Source organism: Biomphalaria glabrata, chromosome 11 (genome assembly GCF_947242115.1).
Source record: "Biomphalaria glabrata chromosome 11, xgBioGlab47.1, whole genome shotgun sequence".
Classification (NCBI taxonomy): Eukaryota; Metazoa; Mollusca; class Gastropoda; family Planorbidae; genus Biomphalaria; species Biomphalaria glabrata.
Window position 1 is genome coordinate 8,466,293 of NC_074721.1, and position 26,549 is coordinate 8,492,841.

At 31.4% G+C, this 26,549-nt stretch overlaps 1 protein-coding gene across 2 annotated transcripts in view; it reads right to left on the reverse strand.

Annotated features, from left to right (window-relative positions):
* The window catches only part of LOC106054754 (uncharacterized), a 154,057-nt gene that overhangs the window by 86,377 nt on the left and 41,131 nt on the right, over positions 1 to 26,549 (reverse strand). For both annotated transcript variants that reach the window (XM_056003656.1, XM_056003658.1), the window contains exons 17-72: positions 26,315 to 26,517; positions 25,395 to 25,649; positions 24,972 to 25,100; positions 24,551 to 24,814; positions 24,256 to 24,382; positions 23,941 to 24,143; positions 23,021 to 23,275; positions 22,598 to 22,726; positions 22,177 to 22,440; positions 21,882 to 22,008; positions 21,567 to 21,769; positions 20,647 to 20,901; positions 20,224 to 20,352; positions 19,803 to 20,066; positions 19,508 to 19,634; positions 19,193 to 19,395; positions 18,273 to 18,527; positions 17,850 to 17,978; positions 17,429 to 17,692; positions 17,134 to 17,260; positions 16,819 to 17,021; positions 15,899 to 16,153; positions 15,476 to 15,604; positions 15,055 to 15,318; positions 14,760 to 14,886; positions 14,445 to 14,647; positions 13,525 to 13,779; positions 13,102 to 13,230; positions 12,680 to 12,943; positions 12,385 to 12,511; positions 12,070 to 12,272; positions 11,150 to 11,404; positions 10,727 to 10,855; positions 10,305 to 10,568; positions 10,010 to 10,136; positions 9,695 to 9,897; positions 8,775 to 9,029; positions 8,352 to 8,480; positions 7,929 to 8,192; positions 7,634 to 7,760; positions 7,319 to 7,521; positions 6,399 to 6,653; positions 5,976 to 6,104; positions 5,554 to 5,817; positions 5,259 to 5,385; positions 4,944 to 5,146; positions 4,024 to 4,278; positions 3,601 to 3,729; positions 3,179 to 3,442; positions 2,884 to 3,010; positions 2,569 to 2,771; positions 1,649 to 1,903; positions 1,226 to 1,354; positions 804 to 1,067; positions 509 to 635; positions 194 to 396 (exon numbers count right to left, since the gene is read on the reverse strand). In XM_056003656.1, the coding sequence (XP_055859631.1) occupies positions 194 to 396; positions 509 to 635; positions 804 to 1,067; positions 1,226 to 1,354; positions 1,649 to 1,903; positions 2,569 to 2,771; positions 2,884 to 3,010; positions 3,179 to 3,442; positions 3,601 to 3,729; positions 4,024 to 4,278; positions 4,944 to 5,146; positions 5,259 to 5,385; positions 5,554 to 5,817; positions 5,976 to 6,104; positions 6,399 to 6,653; positions 7,319 to 7,521; positions 7,634 to 7,760; positions 7,929 to 8,192; positions 8,352 to 8,480; positions 8,775 to 9,029; positions 9,695 to 9,897; positions 10,010 to 10,136; positions 10,305 to 10,568; positions 10,727 to 10,855; positions 11,150 to 11,404; positions 12,070 to 12,272; positions 12,385 to 12,511; positions 12,680 to 12,943; positions 13,102 to 13,230; positions 13,525 to 13,779; positions 14,445 to 14,647; positions 14,760 to 14,886; positions 15,055 to 15,318; positions 15,476 to 15,604; positions 15,899 to 16,153; positions 16,819 to 17,021; positions 17,134 to 17,260; positions 17,429 to 17,692; positions 17,850 to 17,978; positions 18,273 to 18,527; positions 19,193 to 19,395; positions 19,508 to 19,634; positions 19,803 to 20,066; positions 20,224 to 20,352; positions 20,647 to 20,901; positions 21,567 to 21,769; positions 21,882 to 22,008; positions 22,177 to 22,440; positions 22,598 to 22,726; positions 23,021 to 23,275; positions 23,941 to 24,143; positions 24,256 to 24,382; positions 24,551 to 24,814; positions 24,972 to 25,100; positions 25,395 to 25,649; positions 26,315 to 26,517 (10,961 nt within the window). The remainder of the gene's footprint in view (positions 1 to 193; positions 397 to 508; positions 636 to 803; positions 1,068 to 1,225; positions 1,355 to 1,648; positions 1,904 to 2,568; positions 2,772 to 2,883; positions 3,011 to 3,178; positions 3,443 to 3,600; positions 3,730 to 4,023; positions 4,279 to 4,943; positions 5,147 to 5,258; positions 5,386 to 5,553; positions 5,818 to 5,975; positions 6,105 to 6,398; positions 6,654 to 7,318; positions 7,522 to 7,633; positions 7,761 to 7,928; positions 8,193 to 8,351; positions 8,481 to 8,774; positions 9,030 to 9,694; positions 9,898 to 10,009; positions 10,137 to 10,304; positions 10,569 to 10,726; positions 10,856 to 11,149; positions 11,405 to 12,069; positions 12,273 to 12,384; positions 12,512 to 12,679; positions 12,944 to 13,101; positions 13,231 to 13,524; positions 13,780 to 14,444; positions 14,648 to 14,759; positions 14,887 to 15,054; positions 15,319 to 15,475; positions 15,605 to 15,898; positions 16,154 to 16,818; positions 17,022 to 17,133; positions 17,261 to 17,428; positions 17,693 to 17,849; positions 17,979 to 18,272; positions 18,528 to 19,192; positions 19,396 to 19,507; positions 19,635 to 19,802; positions 20,067 to 20,223; positions 20,353 to 20,646; positions 20,902 to 21,566; positions 21,770 to 21,881; positions 22,009 to 22,176; positions 22,441 to 22,597; positions 22,727 to 23,020; positions 23,276 to 23,940; positions 24,144 to 24,255; positions 24,383 to 24,550; positions 24,815 to 24,971; positions 25,101 to 25,394; positions 25,650 to 26,314; positions 26,518 to 26,549) is intronic.

The following is a 26,549-nucleotide window of genomic DNA, read 5'->3' on the forward strand; positions in this document are numbered from 1 at the left end:
TTTTGTTCTACTTCATACTAAGTGAGGCTTTCATAAGTTTTGTTTAAGCATATCACTAGTTAAAAATCAGTAAAATAGACAAATTCTTAAGATTACTATAGCTTAGTCCATAAATTAAGAACAGGAGCTATTAAACCAGTTTGTGGTAAGACCTCAAAAACAAAATTCTATTGCATTTTAAAAATATACTTACTCTTCAATATTTCATAAGAAGCAAAGAAACCTGATGATGTGACACTACCATCTGTTGAAAATGTGATCAGAAGAGAATTTTCTGTTGAAGTTAAGTTATCATTGGGCAAAGTGCAGAACCTTCCAAGTTGTGTGGCAAACGTACTGTTTCCATCATAAACGCTCACATAATCACAGCAGCATTCAGTCTTCAGCATACTAAATCTAATAATAAAATTTACAGAAACTAGAAACTTAGCCCTATTCAATAAAGTAGGTATAGATTATTCTAAGAAAATAGGATAGGTGATTTTCATTTTATGAAAACTATATTTACTTTAGTGAAATCTGGCTACTTTCATTTGCTAGTATTAACCAAGAACAGTAGTCCAAATCATTATAACTTGAAGGATAATTGGGGCTATAAATAACACCAGAAGAGTCGGTTAGAATGGTGCTGCAATCTGAAATGTACAAACACACACAAAAAGAAAAGTTACTATAATTACTGTCACAAGAAGACACCATATTCAAGCAAATTAAACAATTTAAGATATAAATCTTTACGCTTACTGAAAAGAGGCAAATTAAAAAGAGCACAATGTCAGATACAAAAAAAAAATCAAACATACTTTTTCTTTGACAGTATCCAGATGGACCAAATTCATAGCCGGATATGCATTGACAAGTATAGCTACCAAGAGTGTTAATGCATGTAGAAAATGAACCACAATAATAGGAATATGCACATTCATTGATATCAACAGAACAATTCTCTGATGTCCAACCAGGAAGACATATACAGGTTCCAGTTCTTGCATCACACTGAGCAGTATTTTCCTGTATACAGTCACAAGTCAGTTGACATTCTTCGCCATAGGTGAAGTTTGAGCAAGCTAAAAAAAAAGTAAATTTTTTTTACATACAGAGTTCCATCAAATTGATTTTCCATTATATAAACAGACAAGCATACACTATCAAAAAAAAAAAAAACTTTGCTGACTGAAATGTACCCTAATTCACAGAGAAACAAAAAGATATTTGAACACGTTACCTGTGCATTTATTTACATTCAGTATGCTACCTTTTGGACAATAGCATTTTTCCTCAAAGAAATTCTTCTGTGGTACTCTTGCACATAGGTTAGAACAGTTGTTTTGGAAACAAGTGGAATTGGCTTCCACTAAAAAAAGAATCCAAACAAATAAAAAACTATTACATCATTCCCTTTATTAGTTTTAAACATAATTTCATTCTGACATCTTTTTTTTTTACTGCTCTTTGAAACATTCATTGCAGAAAAATACAGAAACTATAATTCAATGGGTTTATCAAATCCATTTTGTTCCATTCACAACACTTTCTTCTTTACAGACAATTTGTACACTATATACGCTAGCCGTTCCATATTCCCTTTAAGGATGTTTAAATACTACAATAGAGAAAGGGCTTTCACCATGCTTGGTGGAACACATACCTTGACAAGTACCGTAAACACTCATTTCTAGTCCTGCATAGCACTGACACTCATAACTTCCATTTAAATTGATACATTGAGAATAATCAGGGCAGCGATTATCCAGGCATTCATTGATGTCCTCAGAACAGTCACTTGATGTCCATCCTTTTTCACAGAAACATTCACCAGTAAATTTACTACATGAAACACTGTTGTTTTGGACACAGTCACATGGAATAGAGCAGTCCATTGAGTAGGTGAATGGTGGACATTCTGAAAAGATTTTCAAATTCATGCATGTTAAATGAGAATTGGATGCTCTTCTTACAACGCTATAGCTCATAGTTATGAGCTTCATGCATTACACACTAACACTAATCAATAACACTACAGAAAACAGTAAAACAGAATTACAAACACATAACAATTAAACAAAAAGTGGTTAAGATATTAAAAGACACAGAGATAAAAACATTTATTATTTGATATATCTTTCAAACAGTGCCAATAGTAGACAGACAAATAACTAAGAATGTATATAGATTAAGATATGTATAACAATAGTTAATAAAAAGCCATGATAAAATGTAAGAATTTTTCTTTTAAAAAGAAAAGTAAATGGTCAGATAAAAATGTCAAACATGAAGATCTTGAAATAGTTGTTTGTTGTTTTTCTTTAATGCCATTTCTAATTCCACTTTCTAGCATTGAAACAAATATATTTTCCTTCATTGTCCAAAGACTTTTTTGTTCTACTTCATACTAAGTGAGGCTTTCATAAGTTTTGTTTAAGCATATCACTAGTTAAAAATCAGTAAAATAGACAAATTCTTAAGATTACTATAGCTTAGTCCATAAATTAAGAACAGGAGCTATTAAACCAGTTTGTGGTAAGACCTCAAAAACAAAATTCTATTGCATTTTAAAAATATACTTACTCTTCAATATTTCATAAGAAGCAAAGAAACCTGATGATGTGACACTACCATCTGTTGAAAATGTGATCAGAAGAGAATTTTCTGTTGAAGTTAAGTTATCATTGGGCAAAGTGCAGAACCTTCCAAGTTGTGTGGCAAACGTACTGTTTCCATCATAAACGCTCACATAATCACAGCAGCATTCAGTCTTCAGCATACTAAATCTAATAATAAAATTTACAGAAACTAGAAACTTAGCCCTATTCAATAAAGTAGGTATAGATTATTCTAAGAAAATAGGATAGGTGATTTTCATTTTATGAAAACTATATTTACTTTAGTGAAATCTGGCTACTTTCATTTGCTAGTATTAACCAAGAACAGTAGTCCAAATCATTATAACTTGAAGGATAATTGGGGCTATAAATAACACCAGAAGAGTCGGTTAGAATGGTGCTGCAATCTGAAATGTACAAACACACACAAAAAGAAAAGTTACTATAATTACTGTCACAAGAAGACACCATATTCAAGCAAATTAAACAATTTAAGATATAAATCTTTACGCTTACTGAAAAGAGGCAAATTAAAAAGAGCACAATGTCAGATACAAAAAAAAAATCAAACATACTTTTTCTTTGACAGTATCCAGATGGACCAAATTCATAGCCGGATATGCATTGACAAGTATAGCTACCAAGAGTGTTAATGCATGTAGAAAATGAACCACAATAATAGGAATATGCACATTCATTGATATCAACAGAACAATTCTCTGATGTCCAACCAGGAAGACATATACAGGTTCCAGTTCTTGCATCACACTGAGCAGTATTTTCCTGTATACAGTCACAAGTCAGTTGACATTCTTCGCCATAGGTGAAGTTTGAGCAAGCTAAAAAAAAAGTAAATTTTTTTTACATACAGAGTTCCATCAAATTGATTTTCCATTATATAAACAGACAAGCATACACTATCAAAAAAAAAAAAAACTTTGCTGACTGAAATGTACCCTAATTCACAGAGAAACAAAAAGATATTTGAACACGTTACCTGTGCATTTATTTACATTCAGTATGCTACCTTTTGGACAATAGCATTTTTCCTCAAAGAAATTCTTCTGTGGTACTCTTGCACATAGGTTAGAACAGTTGTTTTGGAAACAAGTGGAATTGGCTTCCACTAAAAAAAGAATCCAAACAAATAAAAAACTATTACATCATTCCCTTTATTAGTTTTAAACATAATTTCATTCTGACATCTTTTTTTTTTACTGCTCTTTGAAACATTCATTGCAGAAAAATACAGAAACTATAATTCAATGGGTTTATCAAATCCATTTTGTTCCATTCACAACACTTTCTTCTTTACAGACAATTTGTACACTATATACGCTAGCCGTTCCATATTCCCTTTAAGGATGTTTAAATACTACAATAGAGAAAGGGCTTTCACCATGCTTGGTGGAACACATACCTTGACAAGTACCGTAAACACTCATTTCTAGTCCTGCATAGCACTGACACTCATAACTTCCATTTAAATTGATACATTGAGAATAATCAGGGCAGCGATTATCCAGGCATTCATTGATGTCCTCAGAACAGTCACTTGATGTCCATCCTTTTTCACAGAAACATTCACCAGTAAATTTACTACATGAAACACTGTTGTTTTGGACACAGTCACATGGAATAGAGCAGTCCATTGAGTAGGTGAATGGTGGACATTCTGAAAAGATTTTCAAATTCATGCATGTTAAATGAGAATTGGATGCTCTTCTTACAACGCTATAGCTCATAGTTATGAGCTTCATGCATTACACACTAACACTAATCAATAACACTACAGAAAACAGTAAAACAGAATTACAAACACATAACAATTAAACAAAAAGTGGTTAAGATATTAAAAGACACAGAGATAAAAACATTTATTATTTGATATATCTTTCAAACAGTGCCAATAGTAGACAGACAAATAACTAAGAATGTATATAGATTAAGATATGTATAACAATAGTTAATAAAAAGCCATGATAAAATGTAAGAATTTTTCTTTTAAAAAGAAAAGTAAATGGTCAGATAAAAATGTCAAACATGAAGATCTTGAAATAGTTGTTTGTTGTTTTTCTTTAATGCCATTTCTAATTCCACTTTCTAGCATTGAAACAAATATATTTTCCTTCATTGTCGAAAGACTTTTTTGTTCTACTTCATACTAAGTGAGGCTTTCATAAGTTTTGTTTAAGCATATCACTAGTTAAAAATCAGTAAAATAGACAAATTCTTAAGATTACTATAGCTTAGTCCATAAATTAAGAACAGGAGCTATTAAACCAGTTTGTGGTAAGACTTCAAAAACAAAATTCTATTGCATTTTAAAAATATACTTACTCTTCAATATTTCATAAGAAGCAAAGAAACCTGATGATGTGACACTACCATCTGTTGAAAATGTGATCAGAAGAGAATTTTCTGTTGAAGTTAAGTTATCATTGGGCAAAGTGCAGAACCTTCCAAGTTGTGTGGCAAACGTACTGTTTCCATCATAAACGCTCACATAATCACAGCAGCATTCAGTCTTCAGCATACTAAATCTAATAATAAAATTTACAGAAACTAGAAACTTAGCCCTATTCAATAAAGTAGGTATAGATTATTCTAAGAAAATAGGATAGGTGATTTTCATTTTATGAAAACTATATTTACTTTAGTGAAATCTGGCTACTTTCATTTGCTAGTATTAACCAAGAACAGTAGTCCAAATCATTATAACTTGAAGGATAATTGGGGCTATAAATAACACCAGAAGAGTCGGTTAGAATGGTGCTGCAATCTGAAATGTACAAACACACACAAAAAGAAAAGTTACTATAATTACTGTCACAAGAAGACACCATATTCAAGCAAATTAAACAATTTAAGATATAAATCTTTACGCTTACTGAAAAGAGGCAAATTAAAAAGAGCACAATGTCAGATACAAAAAAAAAATCAAACATACTTTTTCTTTGACAGTATCCAGATGGACCAAATTCATAGCCGGATATGCATTGACAAGTATAGCTACCAAGAGTGTTAATGCATGTAGAAAATGAACCACAATAATAGGAATATGCACATTCATTGATATCAACAGAACAATTCTCTGATGTCCAACCAGGAAGACATATACAGGTTCCAGTTCTTGCATCACACTGAGCAGTATTTTCCTGTATACAGTCACAAGTCAGTTGACATTCTTCGCCATAGGTGAAGTTTGAGCAAGCTAAAAAAAAAGTAAATTTTTTTTACATACAGAGTTCCATCAAATTGATTTTCCATTATATAAACAGACAAGCATACACTATCAAAAAAAAAAAAAACTTTGCTGACTGAAATGTACCCTAATTCACAGAGAAACAAAAAGATATTTGAACACGTTACCTGTGCATTTATTTACATTCAGTATGCTACCTTTTGGACAATAGCATTTTTCCTCAAAGAAATTCTTCTGTGGTACTCTTGCACATAGGTTAGAACAGTTGTTTTGGAAACAAGTGGAATTGGCTTCCACTAAAAAAAGAATCCAAACAAATAAAAAACTATTACATCATTCCCTTTATTAGTTTTAAACATAATTTCATTCTGACATCTTTTTTTTTTACTGCTCTTTGAAACATTCATTGCAGAAAAATACAGAAACTATAATTCAATGGGTTTATCAAATCCATTTTGTTCCATTCACAACACTTTCTTCTTTACAGACAATTTGTACACTATATACGCTAGCCGTTCCATATTCCCTTTAAGGATGTTTAAATACTACAATAGAGAAAGGGCTTTCACCATGCTTGGTGGAACACATACCTTGACAAGTACCGTAAACACTCATTTCTAGTCCTGCATAGCACTGACACTCATAACTTCCATTTAAATTGATACATTGAGAATAATCAGGGCAGCGATTATCCAGGCATTCATTGATGTCCTCAGAACAGTCACTTGATGTCCATCCTTTTTCACAGAAACATTCACCAGTAAATTTACTACATGAAACACTGTTGTTTTGGACACAGTCACATGGAATAGAGCAGTCCATTGAGTAGGTGAATGGTGGACATTCTGAAAAGATTTTCAAATTCATGCATGTTAAATGAGAATTGGATGCTCTTCTTACAACGCTATAGCTCATAGTTATGAGCTTCATGCATTACACACTAACACTAATCAATAACACTACAGAAAACAGTAAAACAGAATTACAAACACATAACAATTAAACAAAAAGTGGTTAAGATATTAAAAGACACAGAGATAAAAACATTTATTATTTGATATATCTTTCAAACAGTGCCAATAGTAGACAGACAAATAACTAAGAATGTATATAGATTAAGATATGTATAACAATAGTTAATAAAAAGCCATGATAAAATGTAAGAATTTTTCTTTTAAAAAGAAAAGTAAATGGTCAGATAAAAATGTCAAACATGAAGATCTTGAAATAGTTGTTTGTTGTTTTTCTTTAATGCCATTTCTAATTCCACTTTCTAGCATTGAAACAAATATATTTTCCTTCATTGTCGAAAGACTTTTTTGTTCTACTTCATACTAAGTGAGGATTTCATAAGTTTTGTTTAAGCATATCACTAGTTAAAAATCAGTAAAATAGACAAATTCTTAAGATTACTATAGCTTAGTCCATAAATTAAGAACAGGAGCTATTAAACCAGTTTGTGGTAAGACCTCAAAAACAAAATTCTATTGCATTTTAAAAATATACTTACTCTTCAATATTTCATAAGAAGCAAAGAAACCTGATGATGTGACACTACCATCTGTTGAAAATGTGATCAGAAGAGAATTTTCTGTTGAAGTTAAGTTATCATTGGGCAAAGTGCAGAACCTTCCAAGTTGTGTGGCAAACGTACTGTTTCCATCATAAACGCTCACATAATCACAGCAGCATTCAGTCTTCAGCATACTAAATCTAATAATAAAATTTACAGAAACTAGAAACTTAGCCCTATTCAATAAAGTAGGTATAGATTATTCTAAGAAAATAGGATAGGTGATTTTCATTTTATGAAAACTATATTTACTTTAGTGAAATCTGGCTACTTTCATTTGCTAGTATTAACCAAGAACAGTAGTCCAAATCATTATAACTTGAAGGATAATTGGGGCTATAAATAACACCAGAAGAGTCGGTTAGAATGGTGCTGCAATCTGAAATGTACAAACACACACAAAAAGAAAAGTTACTATAATTACTGTCACAAGAAGACACCATATTCAAGCAAATTAAACAATTTAAGATATAAATCTTTACGCTTACTGAAAAGAGGCAAATTAAAAAGAGCACAATGTCAGATACAAAAAAAAAATCAAACATACTTTTTCTTTGACAGTATCCAGATGGACCAAATTCATAGCCGGATATGCATTGACAAGTATAGCTACCAAGAGTGTTAATGCATGTAGAAAATGAACCACAATAATAGGAATATGCACATTCATTGATATCAACAGAACAATTCTCTGATGTCCAACCAGGAAGACATATACAGGTTCCAGTTCTTGCATCACACTGAGCAGTATTTTCCTGTATACAGTCACAAGTCAGTTGACATTCTTCGCCATAGGTGAAGTTTGAGCAAGCTAAAAAAAAAGTAAATTTTTTTTACATACAGAGTTCCATCAAATTGATTTTCCATTATATAAACAGACATGCATACACTATCAAAAAAAAAAAAAAACTTTGCTGACTGAAATGTACCCTAATTCACAGAGAAACAAAAAGATATTTGAACACGTTACCTGTGCATTTATTTACATTCAGTATGCTACCTTTTGGACAATAGCATTTTTCCTCAAAGAAATTCTTCTGTGGTACTCTTGCACATAGGTTAGAACAGTTGTTTTGGAAACAAGTGGAATTGGCTTCCACTAAAAAAAGAATCCAAACAAATAAAAAACTATTACATCATTCCCTTTATTAGTTTTAAACATAATTTCATTCTGACATCTTTTTTTTTTACTGCTCTTTGAAACATTCATTGCAGAAAAATACAGAAACTATAATTCAATGGGTTTATCAAATCCATTTTGTTCCATTCACAACACTTTCTTCTTTACCGACAATTTGTACACTATATACACTAGCCGTTCCATATTCCCTTTAAGGATGTTTAAATACTACAATAGAGAAAGGGCTTTCACCATGCTTGGTGGAACACATACCTTGACAAGTACCGTAAACACTCATTTCTAGTCCTGCATAGCACTGACACTCATAACTTCCATTTAAATTGATACATTGAGAATAATCAGGGCAGCGATTATCCAGGCATTCATTGATGTCCTCAGAACAGTCACTTGATGTCCATCCTTTTTCACAGAAACATTCACCAGTAAATTTACTACATGAAACACTGTTGTTTTGGACACAGTCACATGGAATAGAGCAGTCCATTGAGTAGGTGAATGGTGGACATTCTGAAAAGATTTTCAAATTCATGCATGTTAAATGAGAATTGGATGCTCTTCTTACAACGCTATAGCTCATAGTTATGAGCTTCATGCATTACACACTAACACTAATCAATAACACTACAGAAAACAGTAAAACAGAATTACAAACACATAACAATTAAACAAAAAGTGGTTAAGATATTAAAAGACACAGAGATAAAAACATTTATTATTTGATATATCTTTCAAACAGTGCCAATAGTAGACAGACAAATAACTAAGAATGTATATAGATTAAGATATGTATAACAATAGTTAATAAAAAGCCATGATAAAATGTAAGAATTTTTCTTTTAAAAAGAAAAGTAAATGGTCAGATAAAAATGTCAAACATGAAGATCTTGAAATAGTTGTTTGTTGTTTTTCTTTAATGCCATTTCTAATTCCACTTTCTAGCATTGAAACAAATATATTTTCCTTCATTGTCGAAAGACTTTTTTGTTCTACTTCATACTAAGTGAGGATTTCATAAGTTTTGTTTAAGCATATCACTAGTTAAAAATCAGTAAAATAGACAAATTCTTAAGATTACTATAGCTTAGTCCATAAATTAAGAACAGGAGCTATTAAACCAGTTTGTGGTAAGACCTCAAAAACAAAATTCTATTGCATTTTAAAAATATACTTACTCTTCAATATTTCATAAGAAGCAAAGAAACCTGATGATGTGACACTACCATCTGTTGAAAATGTGATCAGAAGAGAATTTTCTGTTGAAGTTAAGTTATCATTGGGCAAAGTGCAGAACCTTCCAAGTTGTGTGGCAAACGTACTGTTTCCATCATAAACGCTCACATAATCACAGCAGCATTCAGTCTTCAGCATACTAAATCTAATAATAAAATTTACAGAAACTAGAAACTTAGCCCTATTCAATAAAGTAGGTATAGATTATTCTAAGAAAATAGGATAGGTGATTTTCATTTTATGAAAACTATATTTACTTTAGTGAAATCTGGCTACTTTCATTTGCTAGTATTAACCAAGAACAGTAGTCCAAATCATTATAACTTGAAGGATAATTGGGGCTATAAATAACACCAGAAGAGTCGGTTAGAATGGTGCTGCAATCTGAAATGTACAAACACACACAAAAAGAAAAGTTACTATAATTACTGTCACAAGAAGACACCATATTCAAGCAAATTAAACAATTTAAGATATAAATCTTTACGCTTACTGAAAAGAGGCAAATTAAAAAGAGCACAATGTCAGATACAAAAAAAAAATCAAACATACTTTTTCTTTGACAGTATCCAGATGGACCAAATTCATAGCCGGATATGCATTGACAAGTATAGCTACCAAGAGTGTTAATGCATGTAGAAAATGAACCACAATAATAGGAATATGCACATTCATTGATATCAACAGAACAATTCTCTGATGTCCAACCAGGAAGACATATACAGGTTCCAGTTCTTGCATCACACTGAGCAGTATTTTCCTGTATACAGTCACAAGTCAGTTGACATTCTTCGCCATAGGTGAAGTTTGAGCAAGCTAAAAAAAAAGTAAATTTTTTTTACATACAGAGTTCCATCAAATTGATTTTCCATTATATAAACAGACAAGCATACACTATCAAAAAAAAAAAAAACTTTGCTGACTGAAATGTACCCTAATTCACAGAGAAACAAAAAGATATTTGAACACGTTACCTGTGCATTTATTTACATTCAGTATGCTACCTTTTGGACAATAGCATTTTTCCTCAAAGAAATTCTTCTGTGGTACTCTTGCACATAGGTTAGAACAGTTGTTTTGGAAACAAGTGGAATTGGCTTCCACTAAAAAAAGAATCCAAACAAATAAAAAACTATTACATCATTCCCTTTATTAGTTTTAAACATAATTTCATTCTGACATCTTTTTTTTTTACTGCTCTTTGAAACATTCATTGCAGAAAAATACAGAAACTATAATTCAATGGGTTTATCAAATCCATTTTGTTCCATTCACAACACTTTCTTCTTTACAGACAATTTGTACACTATATACACTAGCCGTTCCATATTCCCTTTAAGGATGTTTAAATACTACAATAGAGAAAGGGCTTTCACCATGCTTGGTGGAACACATACCTTGACAAGTACCGTAAACACTCATTTCTAGTCCTGCATAGCACTGACACTCATAACTTCCATTTAAATTGATACATTGAGAATAATCAGGGCAGCGATTATCCAGGCATTCATTGATGTCCTCAGAACAGTCACTTGATGTCCATCCTTTTTCACAGAAACATTCACCAGTAAATTTACTACATGAAACACTGTTGTTTTGGACACAGTCACATGGAATAGAGCAGTCCATTGAGTAGGTGAATGGTGGACATTCTGAAAAGATTTTCAAATTCATGCATGTTAAATGAGAATTGGATGCTCTTCTTACAACGCTATAGCTCATAGTTATGAGCTTCATGCATTACACACTAACACTAATCAATAACACTACAGAAAACAGTAAAACAGAATTACAAACACATAACAATTAAACAAAAAGTGGTTAAGATATTAAAAGACACAGAGATAAAAACATTTATTATTTGATATATCTTTCAAACAGTGCCAATAGTAGACAGACAAATAACTAAGAATGTATATAGATTAAGATATGTATAACAATAGTTAATAAAAAGCCATGATAAAATGTAAGAATTTTTCTTTTAAAAAGAAAAGTAAATGGTCAGATAAAAATGTCAAACATGAAGATCTTGAAATAGTTGTTTGTTGTTTTTCTTTAATGCCATTTCTAATTCCACTTTCTAGCATTGAAACAAATATATTTTCCTTCATTGTCGAAAGACTTTTTTGTTCTACTTCATACTAAGTGAGGATTTCATAAGTTTTGTTTAAGCATATCACTAGTTAAAAATCAGTAAAATAGACAAATTCTTAAGATTACTATAGCTTAGTCCATAAATTAAGAACAGGAGCTATTAAACCAGTTTGTGGTAAGACCTCAAAAACAAAATTCTATTGCATTTTAAAAATATACTTACTCTTCAATATTTCATAAGAAGCAAAGAAACCTGATGATGTGACACTACCATCTGTTGAAAATGTGATCAGAAGAGAATTTTCTGTTGAAGTTAAGTTATCATTGGGCAAAGTGCAGAACCTTCCAAGTTGTGTGGCAAACGTACTGTTTCCATCATAAACGCTCACATAATCACAGCAGCATTCAGTCTTCAGCATACTAAATCTAATAATAAAATTTACAGAAACTAGAAACTTAGCCCTATTCAATAAAGTAGGTATAGATTATTCTAAGAAAATAGGATAGGTGATTTTCATTTTATGAAAACTATATTTACTTTAGTGAAATCTGGCTACTTTCATTTGCTAGTATTAACCAAGAACAGTAGTCCAAATCATTATAACTTGAAGGATAATTGGGGCTATAAATAACACCAGAAGAGTCGGTTAGAATGGCGCTGCAATCTGAAATGTACAAACACACACAAAAAGAAAAGTTACTATAATTACTGTCACAAGAAGACACCATATTCAAGCAAATTAAACAATTTAAGATATAAATCTTTACGCTTACTGAAAAGAGGCAAATTAAAAAGAGCACAATGTCAGATACAAAAAAAAAATCAAACATACTTTTTCTTTGACAGTATCCAGATGGACCAAATTCATAGCCGGATATGCATTGACAAGTATAGCTACCAAGAGTGTTAATGCATGTAGAAAATGAACCACAATAATAGGAATATGCACATTCATTGATATCAACAGAACAATTCTCTGATGTCCAACCAGGAAGACATATACAGGTTCCAGTTCTTGCATCACACTGAGCAGTATTTTCCTGTATACAGTCACAAGTCAGTTGACATTCTTCGCCATAGGTGAAGTTTGAGCAAGCTAAAAAAAAAGTAAATTTTTTTTACATACAGAGTTCCATCAAATTGATTTTCCATTATATAAACAGACAAGCATACACTATCAAAAAAAAAAAAAACTTTGCTGACTGAAATGTACCCTAATTCACAGAGAAACAAAAAGATATTTGAACACGTTACCTGTGCATTTATTTACATTCAGTATGCTACCTTTTGGACAATAGCATTTTTCCTCAAAGAAATTCTTCTGTGGTACTCTTGCACATAGGTTAGAACAGTTGTTTTGGAAACAAGTGGAATTGGCTTCCACTAAAAAAAGAATCCAAACAAATAAAAAACTATTACATCATTCCCTTTATTAGTTTTAAACATAATTTCATTCTGACATCTTTTTTTTTTACTGCTCTTTGAAACATTCATTGCAGAAAAATACAGAAACTATAATTCAATGGGTTTATCAAATCCATTTTGTTCCATTCACAACACTTTCTTCTTTACCGACAATTTGTACACTATATACACTAGCCGTTCCATATTCCCTTTAAGGATGTTTAAATACTACAATAGAGAAAGGGCTTTCACCATGCTTGGTGGAACACATACCTTGACAAGTACCGTAAACACTCATTTCTAGTCCTGCATAGCACTGACACTCATAACTTCCATTTAAATTGATACATTGAGAATAATCAGGGCAGCGATTATCCAGGCATTCATTGATGTCCTCAGAACAGTCACTTGATGTCCATCCTTTTTCACAGAAACATTCACCAGTAAATTTACTACATGAAACACTGTTGTTTTGGACACAGTCACATGGAATAGAGCAGTCCATTGAGTAGGTGAATGGTGGACATTCTGAAAAGATTTTCAAATTCATGCATGTTAAATGAGAATTGGATGCTCTTCTTACAACGCTATAGCTCATAGTTATGAGCTTCATGCATTACACACTAACACTAATCAATAACACTACAGAAAACAGTAAAACAGAATTACAAACACATAACAATTAAACAAAAAGTGGTTAAGATATTAAAAGACACAGAGATAAAAACATTTATTATTTGATATATCTTTCAAACAGTGCCAATAGTAGACAGACAAATAACTAAGAATGTATATAGATTAAGATATGTATAACAATAGTTAATAAAAAGCCATGATAAAATGTAAGAATTTTTCTTTTAAAAAGAAAAGTAAATGGTCAGATAAAAATGTCAAACATGAAGATCTTGAAATAGTTGTTTGTTGTTTTTCTTTAATGCCATTTCTAATTCCACTTTCTAGCATTGAAACAAATATATTTTCCTTCATTGTCGAAAGACTTTTTTGTTCTACTTCATACTAAGTGAGGATTTCATAAGTTTTGTTTAAGCATATCACTAGTTAAAAATCAGTAAAATAGACAAATTCTTAAGATTACTATAGCTTAGTCCATAAATTAAGAACAGGAGCTATTAAACCAGTTTGTGGTAAGACCTCAAAAACAAAATTCTATTGCATTTTAAAAATATACTTACTCTTCAATATTTCATAAGAAGCAAAGAAACCTGATGATGTGACACTACCATCTGTTGAAAATGTGATCAGAAGAGAATTTTCTGTTGAAGTTAAGTTATCATTGGGCAAAGTGCAGAACCTTCCAAGTTGTGTGGCAAACGTACTGTTTCCATCATAAACGCTCACATAATCACAGCAGCATTCAGTCTTCAGCATACTAAATCTAATAATAAAATTTACAGAAACTAGAAACTTAGCCCTATTCAATAAAGTAGGTATAGATTATTCTAAGAAAATAGGATAGGTGATTTTCATTTTATGAAAACTATATTTACTTTAGTGAAATCTGGCTACTTTCATTTGCTAGTATTAACCAAGAACAGTAGTCCAAATCATTATAACTTGAAGGATAATTGGGGCTATAAATAACACCAGAAGAGTCGGTTAGAATGGTGCTGCAATCTGAAATGTACAAACACACACAAAAAGAAAAGTTACTATAATTACTGTCACAAGAAGACACCATATTCAAGCAAATTAAACAATTTAAGATATAAATCTTTACGCTTACTGAAAAGAGGCAAATTAAAAAGAGCACAATGTCAGATACAAAAAAAAAATCAAACATACTTTTTCTTTGACAGTATCCAGATGGACCAAATTCATAGCCGGATATGCATTGACAAGTATAGCTACCAAGAGTGTTAATGCATGTAGAAAATGAACCACAATAATAGGAATATGCACATTCATTGATATCAACAGAACAATTCTCTGATGTCCAACCAGGAAGACATATACAGGTTCCAGTTCTTGCATCACACTGAGCAGTATTTTCCTGTATACAGTCACAAGTCAGTTGACATTCTTCGCCATAGGTGAAGTTTGAGCAAGCTAAAAAAAAAGTAAATTTTTTTTACATACAGAGTTCCATCAAATTGATTTTCCATTATATAAACAGACAAGCATACACTATCAAAAAAAAAAAAACTTTGCTGACTGAAATGTACCCTAATTCACAGAGAAACAAAAAGATATTTGAACACGTTACCTGTGCATTTATTTACATTCAGTATGCTACCTTTTGGACAATAGCATTTTTCCTCAAAGAAATTCTTCTGTGGTACTCTTGCACATAGGTTAGAACAGTTGTTTTGGAAACAAGTGGAATTGGCTTCCACTAAAAAAAGAATCCAAACAAATAAAAAACTATTACATCATTCCCTTTATTAGTTTTAAACATAATTTCATTCTGACATCTTTTTTTTTTACTGCTCTTTGAAACATTCATTGCAGAAAAATACAGAAACTATAATTCAATGGGTTTATCAAATCCATTTTGTTCCATTCACAACACTTTCTTCTTTACAGACAATTTGTACACTATATACACTAGCCGTTCCATATTCCCTTTAAGGATGTTTAAATACTACAATAGAGAAAGGGCTTTCACCATGCTTGGTGGAACACATACCTTGACAAGTACCGTAAACACTCATTTCTAGTCCTGCATAGCACTGACACTCATAACTTCCATTTAAATTGATACATTGAGAATAATCAGGGCAGCGATTATCCAGGCATTCATTGATGTCCTCAGAACAGTCACTTGATGTCCATCCTTTTTCACAGAAACATTCACCAGTAAATTTACTACATGAAACACTGTTGTTTTGGACACAGTCACATGGAATAGAGCAGTCCATTGAGTAGGTGAATGGTGGACATTCTGAAAAGATTTTCAAATTCATGCATGTTAAATGAGAATTGGATGCTCTTCTTACAACGCTATAGCTCATAGTTATGAGCTTCATGCATTACACACTAACACTAATCAATAACACTACAGAAAACAGTAAAACAGAATTACAAACACATAACAATTAAACAAAAAGTGGTTAAGATATTAAAAGACACAGAGATAAAAACATTTATTATTTGATATATCTTTCAAACAGTGCCAATAGTAGACAGACAAATAACTAAGAATGTATATAGATTAAGATATGTATAACAATAGTTAATAAAAAGCCATGATAAAATGTAAGAATTTTTCTTTTAAAAAGAAAAGTAAATGGTCAGATAAAAATGTCAAACATGAAGATCTTGAAATAGTTGTTTGTTGTTTTTCTTTAATGCCATTTCTAATTCCACTTTCTAGCATTGAAACAAATATATTTTCCTTCATTGTCGAAAGACTTTTTTGTTCTACTTCATACTAAGTGAGGATTTCATAAGTTTTGTTTAAGCATATCACTAGTTAAAAATCAGTAAAATAGACAAATTCTTAAGATTACTATAGCTTAGTCCATAAATTAAGAACAGGAGCTATTAAACCAGTTTGTGGTAAGACCTCAAAAACAAAATTCTATTGCATTTTAAAAATATACTTACTCTTCAATATTTCATAAGAAGCAAAGAAACCTGATGATGTGACACTACCATCTGTTGAAAATGTGATCAGAAGAGAATTTTCTGTTGAAGTTAAGTTATCATTGGGCAAAGTGCAGAACCTTCCAAGTTGTGTGGCAAACGTACTGTTTCCATCATAAACGCTCACATAATCACAGCAGCATTCAGTCTTCAGCATACTAAATCTAATAATAAAATTTACAGAAACTAGAAACTTAGCCCTATTCAATAAAGTAGGTATAGATTATTCTAAGAAAATAGGATAGGTGATTTTCATTTTATGAAAACTATATTTACTTTAGTGAAATCTGGCTACTTTCATTTGCTAGTATTAACCAAGAACAGTAGTCCAAATCATTATAACTTGAAGGATAATTGGGGCTATAAATAACACCAGAAGAGTCGGTTAGAATGGTGCTGCAATCTGAAATGTACAAACACACACAAAAAGAAAAGTTACTATAATTACTGTCACAAGAAGACACCATATTCAAGCAAATTAAACAATTTAAGATATAAATCTTTACGCTTACTGAAAAGAGGCAAATTAAAAAGAGCACAATGTCAGATACAAAAAAAAAATCAAACATACTTTTTCTTTGACAGTATCCAGATGGACCAAATTCATAGCCGGATATGCATTGACAAGTATAGCTACCAAGAGTGTTAATGCATGTAGAAAATGAACCACAATAATAGGAATATGCACATTCATTGATATCAACAGAACAATTCTCTGATGTCCAACCAGGAAGACATATACAGGTTCCAGTTCTTGCATCACACTGAGCAGTATTTTCCTGTATACAGTCACAAGTCAGTTGACATTCTTCGCCATAGGTGAAGTTTGAGCAAGCTAAAAAAAAAGTAAATTTTTTTTACATACAGAGTTCCATCAAATTGATTTTCCATTATATAAACAGACAAGCATACACTATCAAAAAAAAAAAAACTTTGCTGACTGAAATGTACCCTAATTCACAGAGAAACAAAAAGATATTTGAACACGTTACCTGTGCATTTATTTACATTCAGTATGCTACCTTTTGGACAATAGCATTTTTCCTCAAAGAAATTCTTCTGTGGTACTCTTGCACATAGGTTAGAACAGTTGTTTTGGAAACAAGTGGAATTGGCTTCCACTAAAAAAAGAATCCAAACAAATAAAAAACTATTACATCATTCCCTTTATTAGTTTTAAACATAATTTCATTCTGACATCTTTTTTTTTTACTGCTCTTTGAAACATTCATTGCAGAAAAATACAGAAACTATAATTCAATGGGTTTATCAAATCCATTTTGTTCCATTCACAACACTTTCTTCTTTACAGACAATTTGTACACTATATACACTAGCCGTTCCATATTCCCTTTAAGGATGTTTAAATACTACAATAGAGAAAGGGCTTTCACCATGCTTGGTGGAACACATACCTTGACAAGTACCGTAAACACTCATTTCTAGTCCTGCATAGCACTGACACTCATAACTTCCATTTAAATTGATACATTGAGAATAATCAGGGCAGCGATTATCCAGGCATTCATTGATGTCCTCAGAACAGTCACTTGATGTCCATCCTTTTTCACAGAAACATTCACCAGTAAATTTACTACATGAAACACTGTTGTTTTGGACACAGTCACATGGAATAGAGCAGTCCATTGAGTAGGTGAATGGTGGACATTCTGAAAAGATTTTCAAATTCATGCATGTTAAATGAGAATTGGATGCTCTTCTTACAACGCTATAGCTCATAGTTATGAGCTTCATGCATTACACACTAACACTAATCAATAACACTACAGAAAACAGTAAAACAGAATTACAAACACATAACAATTAAACAAAAAGTGGTTAAGATATTAAAAGACACAGAGATAAAAACATTTATTATTTGATATATCTTTCAAACAGTGCCAATAGTAGACAGACAAATAACTAAGAATGTATATAGATTAAGATATGTATAACAATAGTTAATAAAAAGCCATGATAAAATGTAAGAATTTTTCTTTTAAAAAGAAAAGTAAATGGTCAGATAAAAATGTCAAACATGAAGATCTTGAAATAGTTGTTTGTTGTTTTTCTTTAATGCCATTTCTAATTCCACTTTCTAGCATTGAAACAAATATATTTTCCTTCATTGTCGAAAGACTTTTTTGTTCTACTTCATACTAAGTGAGGATTTCATAAGTTTTGTTTAAGCATATCACTAGTTAAAAATCAGTAAAATAGACAAATTCTTAAGATTACTATAGCTTAGTCCATAAATTAAGAACAGGAGCTATTAAACCAGTTTGTGGTAAGACCTCAAAAACAAAATTCTATTGCATTTTAAAAATATACTTACTCTTCAATATTTCATAAGAAGCAAAGAAACCTGATGATGTGACACTACCATCTGTTGAAAATGTGATCAGAAGAGAATTTTCTGTTGAAGTTAAGTTATCATTGGGCAAAGTGCAGAACCTTCCAAGTTGTGTGGCAAACGTACTGTTTCCATCATAAACGCTCACATAATCACAGCAGCATTCAGTCTTCAGCATACTAAATCTAATAATAAAATTTACAGAAACTAGAAACTTAGCCCTATTCAATAAAGTAGGTATAGATTATTCTAAGAAAATAGGATAGGTGATTTTCATTTTATGAAAACTATATTTACTTTAGTGAAATCTGGCTACTTTCATTTGCTAGTATTAACCAAGAACAGTAGTCCAAATCATTATAACTTGAAGGATAATTGGGGCTATAAATAACACCAGAAGAGTCGGTTAGAATGGTGCTGCAATCTGAAATGTACAAACACACACAAAAAGAAAAGTTACTATAATTACTGTCACAAGAAGACACCATATTCAAGCAAATTAAACAATTTAAGATATAAATCTTTACGCTTACTGAAAAGAGGCAAATTAAAAAGAGCACAATGTCAGATACAAAAAAAAAATCAAACATACTTTTTCTTTGACAGTATCCAGATGGACCAAATTCATAGCCGGATATGCATTGACAAGTATAGCTACCAAGAGTGTTAATGCATGTAGAAAATGAACCACAATAATAGGAATATGCACATTCATTGATATCAACAGAACAATTCTCTGATGTCCAACCAGGAAGACATATACAGGTTCCAGTTCTTGCATCACACTGAGCAGTATTTTCCTGTATACAGTCACAAGTCAGTTGACATTCTTCGCCATAGGTGAAGTTTGAGCAAGCTAAAAAAAAAGTAAATTTTTTTTACATACAGAGTTCCATCAAATTGATTTTCCATTATATAAACAGACAAGCATACACTATCAAAAAAAAAAAAACTTTGCTGACTGAAATGTACCCTAATTCACAGAGAAACAAAAAGATATTTGAACACGTTACCTGTGCATTTATTTACATTCAGTATGCTACCTTTTGGACAATAGCATTTTTCCTCAAAGAAATTCTTCTGTGGTACTCTTGCACATAGGTTAGAACAGTTGTTTTGGAAACAAGTGGAATTGGCTTCCACTAAAAAAAGAATCCAAACAAATAAAAAACTATTACATCATTCCCTTTATTAGTTTTAAACATAATTTCATTCTGACATCTTTTTTTTTTACTGCTCTTTGAAACATTCATTGCAGAAAAATACAGAAACTATAATTCAATGGGTTTATCAAATCCATTTTGTTCCATTCACAACACTTTCTTCTTTACAGACAATTTGTACACTATATACACTAGCCGTTCCATATTCCCTTTAAGGATGTTTAAATACTACAATAGAGAAAGGGCTTTCACCATGCTTGGTGGAACACATACCTTGACAAGTACCGTAAACACTCATTTCTAGTCCTGCATAGCACTGACACTCATAACTTCCATTTAAATTGATACATTGAGAATAATCAGGGCAGCGATTATCCAGGCATTCATTGATGTCCTCAGAACAGTCACTTGATGTCCATCCTTTTTCACAGAAACATTCACCAGTAAATTTACTACATGAAACACTGTTGTTTTGGACACAGTCACATGGAATAGAGCAGTCCATTGAGTAGGTGAATGGTGGACATTCTGAAAAGATTTTCAAATTCATGCATGTTAAATGAGAATTGGATGCTCTTCTTACAACGCTATAGCTCATAGTTATGAGCTTCATGCATTACACACTAACACTAATCAATAACACTACAGAAAACAGTAAAACAGAATTACAAACACATAACAATTAAACAAAAAGTGGTTAAGATATTAAAAGACACAGAGATAAAAACATTTATTATTTGATATATCTTTCAAACAGTGCCAATAGTAGACAGACAAATAACTAAGAATGTATATAGATTAAGATATGTATAACAATAGTTAATAAAAAGCCATGATAAAATGTAAGAATTTTTCTTTTAAAAAGAAAAGTAAATGGTCAGATAAAAATGTCAAACATGAAGATCTTGAAATAGTTGTTTGTTGTTTTTCTTTAATGCCATTTCTAATTCCACTTTCTAGCATTGAAACAAATATATTTTCCTTCATTGTCGAAAGACTTTTTTGTTCTACTTCATACTAAGTGAGGATTTCATAAGTTTTGTTTAAGCATATCACTAGTTAAAAATCAGTAAAATAGACAAATTCTTAAGATTACTATAGCTTAGTCCATAAATTAAGAACAGGAGCTATTAAACCAGTTTGTGGTAAGACCTCAAAAACAAAATTCTATTGCATTTTAAAAATATACTTACTCTTCAATATTTCATAAGAAGCAAAGAAACCTGATGATGTGACACTACCATCTGTTGAAAATGTGATCAGAAGAGAATTTTCTGTTGAAGTTAAGTTATCATTGGGCAAAGTGCAGAACCTTCCAAGTTGTGTGGCAAACGTACTGTTTCCATCATAAACGCTCACATAATCACAGCAGCATTCAGTCTTCAGCATACTAAATCTAATAATAAAATTTACAGAAACTAGAAACTTAGCCCTATTCAATAAAGTAGGTATAGATTATTCTAAGAAAATAGGATAGGTGATTTTCATTTTATGAAAACTATATTTACTTTAGTGAAATCTGGCTACTTTCATTTGCTAGTATTAACCAAGAACAGTAGTCCAAATCATTATAACTTGAAGGATAATTGGGGCTATAAATAACACCAGAAGAGTCGGTTAGAATGGTGCTGCAATCTGAAATGTACAAACACACACAAAAAGAAAAGTTACTATAATTACTGTCACAAGAAGACACCATATTCAAGCAAATTAAACAATTTAAGATATAAATCTTTACGCTTACTGAAAAGAGGCAAATTAAAAAGAGCACAATGTCAGATACAAAAAAAAAATCAAACATACTTTTTCTTTGACAGTATCCAGATGGACCAAATTCATAGCCGGATATGCATTGACAAGTATAGCTACCAAGAGTGTTAATGCATGTAGAAAATGAACCACAATAATAGGAATATGCACATTCATTGATATCAACAGAACAATTCTCTGATGTCCAACCAGGAAGACATATACAGGTTCCAGTTCTTGCATCACACTGAGCAGTATTTTCCTGTATACAGTCACAAGTCAGTTGACATTCTTCGCCATAGGTGAAGTTTGAGCAAGCTAAAAAAAAAGTAAATTTTTTTTACATACAGAGTTCCATCAAATTGATTTTCCATTATATAAACAGACAAGCATACACTATCAAAAAAAAAAAAACTTTGCTGACTGAAATGTACCCTAATTCACAGAGAAACAAAAAGATATTTGAACACGTTACCTGTGCATTTATTTACATTCAGTATGCTACCTTTTGGACAATAGCATTTTTCCTCAAAGAAATTCTTCTGTGGTACTCTTGCACATAGGTTAGAACAGTTGTTTTGGAAACAAGTGGAATTGGCTTCCACTAAAAAAAGAATCCAAACAAATAAAAAACTATTACATCATTCCCTTTATTAGTTTTAAACATAATTTCATTCTGACATCTTTTTTTTTTACTGCTCTTTGAAACATTCATTGCAGAAAAATACAGAAACTATAATTCAATGGGTTTATCAAATCCATTTTGTTCCATTCACAACACTTTCTTCTTTACAGACAATTTGTACACTATATACACTAGCCGTTCCATATTCCCTTTAAGGATGTTTAAATACTACAATAGAGAAAGGGCTTTCACCATGCTTGGTGGAACACATACCTTGACAAGTACCGTAAACACTCATTTCTAGTCCTGCATAGCACTGACACTCATAACTTCCATTTAAATTGATACATTGAGAATAATCAGGGCAGCGATTATCCAGGCATTCATTGATGTCCTCAGAACAGTCACTTGATGTCCATCCTTTTTCACAGAAACATTCACCAGTAAATTTACTACATGAAACACTGTTGTTTTGGACACAGTCACATGGAATAGAGCAGTCCATTGAGTAGGTGAATGGTGGACATTCTGAAAAGATTTTCAAATTCATGCATGTTAAATGAGAATTGGATGCTCTTCTTACAACGCTATAGCTCATAGTTATGAGCTTCATGCATTACACACTAACACTAATCAATAACACTACAGAAAACAGTAAAACAGAATTACAAACACATAACAATTAAACAAAAAGTGGTTAAGATATTAAAAGACACAGAGATAAAAACATTTATTATTTGATATATCTTTCAAACAGTGCCAATAGTAGACAGACAAATAACTAAGAATGTATATAGATTAAGATATGTATAACAATAGTTAATAAAAAGCCATGATAAAATGTAAGAATTTTTCTTTTAAAAAGAAAAGTAAATGGTCAGATAAAAATGTCAAACATGAAGATCTTGAAATAGTTGTTTGTTGTTTTTCTTTAATGCCATTTCTAATTCCACTTTCTAGCATTGAAACAAATATATTTTCCTTCATTGTCGAAAGACTTTTTTGTTCTACTTCATACTAAGTGAGGATTTCATAAGTTTTGTTTAAGCATATCACTAGTTAAAAATCAGTAAAATAGACAAATTCTTAAGATTACTATAGCTTAGTCCATAAATTAAGAACAGGAGCTATTAAACCAGTTTGTGGTAAGACCTCAAAAACAAAATTCTATTGCATTTTAAAAATATACTTACTCTTCAATATTTCATAAGAAGCAAAGAAACCTGATGATGTGACACTACCATCTGTTGAAAATGTGATCAGAAGAGAATTTTCTGTTGAAGTTAAGTTATCATTGGGCAAAGTGCAGAACCTTCCAAGTTGTGTGGCAAACGTACTGTTTCCATCATAAACGCTCACATAATCACAGCAGCATTCAGTCTTCAGCATACTAAATCTAATAATAAAATTTACAGAAACTAGAAACTTAGCCCTATTCAATAAAGTAGGTATAGATTATTCTAAGAAAATAGGATAGGTGATTTTCATTTTATGAAAACTATATTTACTTTAGTGAAATCTGGCTACTTTCATTTGCTAGTATTAACCAAGAACAGTAGTCCAAATCATTATAACTTGAAGGATAATTGGGGCTATAAATAACACCAGAAGAGTCGGTTAGAATGGTGCTGCAATCTGAAATGTACAAACACACACAAAAAGAAAAGTTACTATAATTACTGTCACAAGAAGACACCATATTCAAGCAAATTAAACAATTTAAGATATAAATCTTTACGCTTACTGAAAAGAGGCAAATTAAAAAGAGCACAATGTCAGATACAAAAAAAAAATCAAACATACTTTTTCTTTGACAGTATCCAGATGGACCAAATTCATAGCCGGATATGCATTGACAAGTATAGCTACCAAGAGTGTTAATGCATGTAGAAAATGAACCACAATAATAGGAATATGCACATTCATTGATATCAACAGAACAATTCTCTGATGTCCAACCAGGAAGACATATACAGGTTCCAGTTCTTGCATCACACTGAGCAGTATTTTCCTGTATACAGTCACAAGTCAGTTGACATTCTTCGCCATAGGTGAAGTTTGAGCAAGCTAAAAAAAAAGTAAATTTTTTTTACATACAGAGTTCCATCAAATTGATTTTCCATTATATAAACAGACAAGCATACACTATCAAAAAAAAAAAAACTTTGCTGACTGAAATGTACCCTAATTCACAGAGAAACAAAAAGATATTTGAACACGTTACCTGTGCATTTATTTACATTCAGTATGCTACCTTTTGGACAATAGCATTTTTCCTCAAAGAAATTCTTCTGTGGTACTCTTGCACATAGGTTAGAACAGTTGTTTTGGAAACAAGTGGAATTGGCTTCCACTAAAAAAAGAATCCAAACAAATAAAAAACTATTACATCATTCCCTTTATTAGTTTTAAACATAATTTCATTCTGACATCTTTTTTTTTTACTGCTCTTTGAAACATTCATTGCAGAAAAATACAGAAACTATAATTCAATGGGTTTATCAAATCCATTTTGTTCCATTCACAACACTTTCTTCTTTACAGACAATTTGTACACTATATACACTAGCCGTTCCATATTCCCTTTAAGGATGTTTAAATACTACAATAGAGAAAGGGCTTTCACCATGCTTGGTGGAACACATACCTTGACAAGTACCGTAAACACTCATTTCTAGTCCTGCATAGCACTGACACTCATAACTTCCATTTAAATTGATACATTGAGAATAATCAGGGCAGCGATTATCCAGGCATTCATTGATGTCCTCAGAACAGTCACTTGATGTCCATCCTTTTTCACAGAAACATTCACCAGTAAATTTACTACATGAAACACTGTTGTTTTGGACACAGTCACATGGAATAGAGCAGTCCATTGAGTAGGTGAATGGTGGACATTCTGAAAAGATTTTCAAATTCATGCATGTTAAATGAGAATTGGATGCTCTTCTTACAACGCTATAGCTCATAGTTATGAGCTTCATGCATTACACACTAACACTAATCAATAACACTACAGAAAACAGTAAAACAGAATTACAAACACATAACAATTAAACAAAAAGTGGTTAAGATATTAAAAGACACAGAGATAAAAACATTTATTATTTGATATATCTTTCAAACAGTGCCAATAGTAGACAGACAAATAACTAAGAATGTATATAGATTAAGATATGTATAACAATAGTTAATAAAAAGCCATGATAAAATGTAAGAATTTTTCTTTTAAAAAGAAAAGTAAATGGTCAGATAAAAATGTCAAACATGAAGATCTTGAAATAGTTGTTTGTTGTTTTTCTTTAATGCCATTTCTAATTCCACTTTCTAGCATTGAAACAAATATATTTTCCTTCATTGTCGAAAGACTTTTTTGTTCTACTTCATACTAAGTGAGGATTTCATAAGTTTTGTTTAAGCATATCACTAGTTAAAAATCAGTAAAATAGACAAATTCTTAAGATTACTATAGCTTAGTCCATAAATTAAGAACAGGAGCTATTAAACCAGTTTGTGGTAAGACCTCAAAAACAAAATTCTATTGCATTTTAAAAATATACTTACTCTTCAATATTTCATAAGAAGCAAAGAAACCTGATGATGTGACACTACCATCTGTTGAAAATGTGATCAGAAGAGAATTTTCTGTTGAAGTTAAGTTATCATTGGGCAAAGTGCAGAACCTTCCAAGTTGTGTGGCAAACGTACTGTTTCCATCATAAACGCTCACATAATCACAGCAGCATTCAGTCTTCAGCATACTAAATCTAATAATAAAATTTACAGAAACTAGAAACTT